General features: G+C 40.0%; 1 protein-coding gene across 1 annotated transcript; it reads right to left on the bottom strand.

The window, feature by feature from the left end:
- Positions 1–809: 809 nt before the first annotated feature.
- Positions 810–6,873, bottom strand: LOC149836172 (calcium-transporting ATPase, endoplasmic reticulum-type-like). The gene is made up of 9 exons (XM_090010821.1): positions 6,722–6,873; positions 4,609–5,995; positions 4,381–4,486; positions 4,111–4,232; positions 3,014–3,292; positions 2,495–2,878; positions 2,022–2,131; positions 1,716–1,944; positions 810–1,487 (listed from the first exon to the last, which is right to left on the bottom strand). The coding sequence occupies exons 2-9, from the start codon at positions 5,968–5,970 to the stop codon at positions 930–932; spliced, it is 3,150 nt and encodes a 1,049-aa protein (XP_089866947.1). The 5' UTR covers positions 5,971–5,995; positions 6,722–6,873; the 3' UTR covers positions 810–929.
- Between the last annotated feature and the right edge of the window lie 299 nt (positions 6,874–7,172).

The following is a 7,172-nucleotide window of genomic DNA, read 5'->3' as shown; positions in this document are numbered from 1 at the left end:
CCGCTTTACTATATGGTACGGAATGTTGGGCTGCCAAGAGACATTATATTCAAAAAATGAGTGTAGCTGAGATGCGGATGCTTAGATGGATGTGTGGAAATACAATAAAAGATAAGATTCGGAACGAAGAGATACGTAAGAAGGTAGGTGTTGCACCCATTGAAAATAAGATGCGAGAGAATCGTTTACGGTGGTTTGGACATATTCGGCGAAGGCCTAATGATGCTCCAGTTAGAAGGTTGGAGAAATGGGAAAATATATTAGTTAAAAGAGGTCGGGGTAGGCCTAGGAAGACTTGAATGGAGATGATAGGAAAGGATATGAATGCTTTGAACCTCACTGAGGACATGGCGTTGGATAGAAATGATTGGAGGAAAAGGATTCATGTGGAAGACCCAAAATGAATTTCTTTTTTGGTTCATATCGCTGACCCCAATTGTTTTGGGATGAAGGCGTAGTTGTTGTTGTTGTATTATATGAATAATATACATTATATTATATAATATGCCCAGCCCGGGGTGATTAGGCCTATGGGCTAACGGGCAGGCCATGGGCCAGGGTTTTCCCAACGGGCCGGCCCGAACCGGGCATTTGGCCCAACCTGTCATTGATGGGCCAGGCCAGCCCAGTAGGCCGGGTCCATTAGCAGGTCAGGCCGGCCGGATGCCCACCCCTAGTCAAAACCCTATGACTGCCCACCCCCCTTTGACCACCAGGGAGCTTTCACTTACAAGAAGAAAACTTGATTTCACACACACACACACACACATATATATATATATATATATATATATAAGAGATTCATGTACTTTTTTCCCTTATGAGAATCAAAGGCCACACATCTTTCTTTCAATATGAAAATGCCCGTTTTTTTTCCAAAAGAATAGGGAAAGTGCAAAAACAAAAAATTGAACCCATATTGAACGGGACTATACAGATTTATGCTTGGGCTTTGTTAGCCTTCTTCTTCCGATAAATTTCAGGACTTCATCAATCAGCACCACTGGAGCCGAAACCAGGAGCACCAAACACCACTCGTTCAAGCTCAAAGGCACTATCCCAAACACGTCCGTGAGGAATGGAACATACAATATCAGGAAATGCAGGCCAAACGACAAGGACATTGCCACCAACAGCCAAGGATTAACCCATGGAGGCATGGTAATTAAGCTGTTCTCTTCAGACAATGCATTAAGTGAATTGAACATCTCGATAGCAACCAACACAGAGAGTGAGAGAGTCATTGCCTTCACTTTTCCAGTGGTGAAGTAGTCGCAAGGATCAGAGAAAGACATTATTTTCCCACCAGCTGAGAAAGGCATAGCCGAAAATTTTGTCCAAGTATGGCACTCACCCCACGAGCGCAGCTGAGAGAGGGTGACAAGGGTGTGGCCGTCCTGAGAAAGATCAATACCCATAAAGGAACCATGAGTGTACCACACGATGAAGATCCCAACTGTCGCAATGCCCACATATAAACCAATCACCTGTAATGCAAGATAAGTTTGTACAATCCATTATCTCCCATAAGAAGCAACTAAAACATGCAAGCAGAAAATGTTCATGCCAAGCAAGGGAGCAGAGAGAGAGAGAGAGAGAGAGAGAGAGAGAGAGAGAGAGACTTTTCCTAAGGGAAAATAAGATAACCATATGTTTCTGGAATTTAAATAAATTTCCTAAAGGAAAGTATGCTTATGATACTTAAAGAGCTTTACCATATATCTGAAAAGAACCCAAGAATTTATAAGAGGGTCATTATTCTTGCGAGGTGGCTTTTGCATAATGTCTACATCTTGAGGATTAAACCCGAGCGCTGTCGCAGGTGGGCCATCAGTAACCAGATTGACCCAAAGGAGTTGAACTGGAATCAAACATTCTGGTATGCCCAATGCAGCAGTTAAAAAGATGGATATGACCTCTCCTACATTGGATGATATCATGTACCTGCACTAAGTACAATCAATATGAAAAATATTCTGAAGTTCATTAGAACTGATTGAAAGAATTGTTGATGAATATACCTAATGAAGGATTTCATGTTATTATAGATAGAACGGCCTTCAGCCACAGCTGAAACAATTGTGCTGAAGTTGTCATCTGCTAAAACCATGTCTGATGCTTCCTTAGCAACCTGAAAGGAATAAAGAAGAGACCCAATCATGATAGCTCATACTAGACTACTAAGCACTCTTTTGAATTTGGTAATTAAGTTGGAAGAATGTAGAAGCATGAAACTGGTTTCGGCCATTGTGGTTGAAGCCACAAGTATGGAATGGAAAAACATATAAGAGAATGCAAAGGAGCAGAAAGAGAAAAAATAGCACCAGCAAAGAAACAGAAAACAATAACAAAGAAGTCCTCAAACGATGAAAATGAATTAAAAATTGGCAAATATCGAAACAGGAAACTCATTCAAAAGTATCGATTCTGAAAGCAGTTTGGAGTTTGGAGTTTGGACTGCAATAATTATCATGAAGTGCAAAGACTTAGTTACCTCTGTTCCAGTGAGACCCATGGCAATTCCTATGTCTGCTAGCTTTAAAGCTGGTGCATCATTCACTCCATCACCAGTCATTGCAACAATCTCACCAGCATCCTTTAGCATGCGCACAATATCTTGCTTGTGTTTTGGTTCTGCGCGGGAGAAAACAAGTCCACCTGGTCTAGATAGGATATCTCTTTGCTGGCTTGAGGAAAGACCCACAAACTCTTTACCCGTAAAACTTTTCCCTCTGAGGTCTTCTCTATTTGAAAAGAGCCTGATTTCCTGGCATATAGCTTCTGCTGTTGATTTATTATCACCTGTGATTACCACCACCTTGATGCCAGCTTTTCTGCAGTCTTCAATTGCTCTGTGAACTTCATCACGGGGAGGATCCTGTCACAAAGACATTAAGATCTATAAGAGAGTATAGCTAATAATACTACTAGCCAAGTTCACACATCACAAATCATCAACTAGATGAAGAGAATGAAGCTTATAGACTGAATGATCTTTAACATAAATACTCACTCTCAATCCAACAACACCAACAAAAACTAGATTACTCTCAATTGCAGAGTAGTTGGCTGGATCAAGCAATTTCTTATGAGAAGGATGACTATCTGCGTAGTACTCAGCAAACTCCCCCAGGTCGTCTTTGAATGCCATTCCCAAGCAACGCAAACCCTTTGAACTCATCTCAAGGAGATTCAACAATAATAGCTGCCTACATGTCTCATCAAGTGGAATGATTGATTGGTCAGCAAGCTGCACATGAGAACTCCGTTCCAGTATATTCTCTACTGCACCCTGGAGGAGGAATCTGTACATTAGTCTCAGCTTATACATCATCTGATCAACAATACTGCACCTTCAAGCATGCAAGCCATACAACTTTCCCACAATGTTTCACGTGAATTTGAAAAACCTTTTTATGGAAATAAAGTATTTGGTGCATTTCTAATGCAGTGTGGATCCAGATACAATTTTACATGGATACACCAATTTCCAAATGCAAAGCACCAAGATGGGATTGAAGAAACTTTTAAGGACAAGAGAATATAATGACTTGTTAGCATCCATTACTTTGTATTTAATAATGAAAGCCATGCAATATCACAACATATTATGAGCTAGATTACCCTAGCATTACTCGTATAATAACTTGGCTTCATTTGGCCCAATGTAGTGTCACAATTCATTGAGTGTCAGCTATTTATGGTCTTGATTGGATCCACATCTGTTGGTTGAATTTGGGCTGCTAGAATGTTAAAACATACCTGGAACTTTTATCCTCATGCATGATTTTTTATATGCACTAGATCATAGAAAAATTCACAGCTAAAATTATCTGTAGGCACTGAGGTGTCATATCATTCGGTTGCATTCTTCTCATGTTTATCAAAACAAATGCACAATATTCTTCTTTCAAAACTTCAAGTCTAGGTACAATTATGTGTCTATCCATCTTTCACAGATTGCTACCCAGTGGATATTAAAAACTGGTTCTTTAGAGACCAAAAATCAACAACACTGGGCAGCATCTTCAATTATCTGAATTTGTTTTTAAGAATTGCTACTCAAATGCCACCATACAACAGTAAAGTCAAGTAACTGGAGAAGAGTACCTTTACAAGGAGACGATTACGACCAGTTGGCTCTCGGACAATGACACCCATAGACTTTCGAACTCGATCAAACTCCAATGTGGCAATCCTCTTTGATCTTTTGTTCCACCATTCACAACAGCCTTTAAAGAACAAAAGATGAATGCCATTATAGTTGATGAAACTGCTGAACAAGGTAAATGAATATTTCTGATAAAAAATCTAACATATGCAGTGCATAATCAGTCATTATCAATTGTTATACTGTCCATATGGGACAGTTTAGCCCACCTAATTTAACAGTAGTCCGGTCGATGGAATAGTCTGCAGCAAGTTGTGCATCTCGAATTCTATTTTTTGCCTTCACATCGGGGACCCCCATTTTCTCAACCAGGACCTTTTGTGCAAAATGAAAAAATAAAATCATTGTTATTGCTGATAGAAATGGCATAAATGAGACTTATAAGTAACCCCAATTCACATTTAAGAGATTAAAATAATGAAAAACAAGAGACAGACCTTGAGTGCTGCTTCAGTAGGCATTCCAGTGGCACGGAATAAGTGACCATTGCAAGAAATACCTGAGTCATTGCAAACTGCACAAATCTCAGCTAACGTCTGCAGATTGCTATCCATATTGTAGTAACTCCAATCAACAATCCCGCCATCCTTTGGATTATATGTCGTGCCTTCAACTTTGAAGGTCCGCGATGCAGTTGTCTTCCCACCCAAAGTGAAAAATTCTGTCACTGACATCTGATTTGTGGTAAGTGTGCCAGTCTTATCAGAACAAATAACAGTTGTGCATCCTAAAGTTTCCACGCTAGGAAGCTTCCGAACAATTGCATTCTTTTGTGCCATTTTTCGAGTACCCAGGGCTAAACAAGTGGTAATAACAGCAGGAAGCCCCTCGGGTATGGCAGCAACAGCAAGGGCAACAGCTATCTTAAAGTAATATGTGCACTTCTCAAATGAGAACTGAAAATTTGTTGGCCATCCATCCACAATGTCATAGTTGAGAAAATACTTGTAGTTGATGACCCACACAAGGAGGCAAATAAAACCAATAGCCACAGTCAGTTTCTCGCCAAACTCATCCAACTTCCTTTTTAGAGGTGTATCATTTTCTTCCAATGAAGCTTCATGGATTTGGGTCTGTATCTTTCCTATTTCAGTCTGCATACCAGTGCTCACAACAATGCAAATACACCTCCCATTTACAACCGTTGTTCCAGAGAAAATCATGCATTCCTTAGCTTGCAATTCACAATCATCCACAAACAGGGGAGTTGTACTTTTGAGAACAGGCATGCACTCTCCGGTGAGGGAGCTCTGTTCCACCCTCAAAGTAGAAGTTTTAAGTTCTGCTACTCTCATATCAGCGGGAGCCTTGTCTCCAACCCTCAATTCAACAACATCACCAGGAACGAGTTCCCGTGCAGGTAAATCTGGAACAAGATATCCATCTCTAAAAACTTTAGCATGTTCACATTGCATATCTTTGAGTGCTTCCAATGCTTTTTCAGCATTGCTCTCTTGCCAGACCCCAACAATTGCATTGAGGATGAGAATCAATAGAATCACAAGGGGTTCAACATAGGCTGTGAACCCAGTCTCTCCAGACTCTTCCCTATGAAAGTAAGCCAGAACAAAGGATATCAAAGCCGCCACCAGCAGGATCTTCACCAACATGTCATCGAACTGTTCCAACACCAACCGCCACAATGATTTTCCGGTTTCCTTCTCGAGCTCATTCCAACCATATCGCTCACGCAGTTTCTCCACTTCATAGCTACGCAGTCCCTTGTCCAATTTCACATTATACTCTTTCAGGCACTGTTCCACAGACCAAGACCATGCTGGGAATGGATTCTCCTCCATTGTACTTCAATCCCAACTACGAAAACTAAAAATTACAACAGCAAAGACAATAAGAGATCTAAAGAAACTCCCCCACTAAAGTTTTTTAGTATAAGCACAAAATCTACAGAATAATGCATAATATATATATATATATATACATACATAATTGGGTTGCAATTATCTAATACAAAATTATGCTTAACAAATAATTGTATCCGAAACTGCATAATCCAATCGAAGAACTAACAAATGAAGTCTATTAACTATAACCAACAAGTTTAAACGCTACCCACTACTCGATGTGGAAAACTTTCACAAAGTAATAACATGCAAAGGCAACAGAAATCGAATTTCAAAAAAGAAAAGAAAAAATGAGTTAGAGGCCTACCCAAACGCATTCAGAATCTCAAATTATTGGGGAAAAGAAACAGAAAATTCACCATGCACATCAATAAATTCCATCCAAAAAACTTGGATTTCATAAAAGAAACATCGAACCAAGTACAAGCCAGAAGGAAATCTGAACACCTAAATAGAGAGCAGAACTTGAAGAACAACAAAAAGTAAACGAAGAACGCAAACCCTCACAAAACCCCAAAAAGTAAACGAAGAACGAAGCGAGAAACCCCAGAAATCTTATAGAAGCAAAAAGAAAGGAAAAGGGGGCAAGAATGCGAAAAGCAAAAGGCGAGAAAACGGATTCCTGGAAAAGAAAAAGCGGGAACCGAGGGATAAACGCGAAAGCCAGATAAAACAAATGGAGATTTACCGTGCTAGGATGAAGGAACGAAGAGCGGGGCTAACTTGGAGAGAGAGCAAATCCAGGATTCCTAGTTCCAAAAAGCTCCTCCTTCCTTCTGAACGAAGAGAAGGAGAAGCGAGGACGTTGGTGTGTTTAATATAGGCACCTCTCTCTCTCTCTCTCTCTCTCTCTCTCTCTCTCTCTATATATATATATATATATATATATATATATATATATATATATATATATATATATATATATCGCCACTCTCTCACTCACTCTCAATGTCACCACATTCTCTCTCTTTGAGGATCGGGTGCAATTGTGCACTAAGCACCCGATCGCCATCCATCAGGTCTTGGGCCCACGGCTGTCCATAAGATGGAAGGTGACCAAGTGCTTAATGAATAAATATTTATGCAATCATATTGCACATGATCTTTTTGACTTGTTGTTGGGGTGATTTTTTTTTTCA

This window comes from Nuphar pumila, chromosome 6 (assembly GCF_984573655.1).
Source record: "Nuphar pumila chromosome 6, dmNupPumi1.hap1.1, whole genome shotgun sequence".
Classification (NCBI taxonomy): domain Eukaryota; kingdom Viridiplantae; phylum Streptophyta; class Magnoliopsida; order Nymphaeales; family Nymphaeaceae; genus Nuphar; species Nuphar pumila.
This window is presented reverse-complemented; position numbering and strand designations above follow the sequence as displayed.

What these genes read in the sequence shown, in the direction of transcription:
- LOC149836172 (XM_090010821.1), bottom strand. Translation starts at nt 5,970, where the DNA reads ATGGAGGAGAATCCATTCCCAGCATGGTCTTGGTCTGTGGAACAGTGC. An exon ending in CCGGACTACTGTTAAATTAG is followed by an intron (nt 4,233 to 4,380) that starts GTGGGCTAAACT and finishes TGTTCTTTAAAG; the next exon opens with GCTGTTGTGAATGGTGGAAC. An exon ending in GGGTTCTTTTCAGATATATG is followed by an intron (nt 1,488 to 1,715) that starts GTAAAGCTCTTT and finishes CTTGCATTACAG; the next exon opens with GTGATTGGTTTATATGTGGG.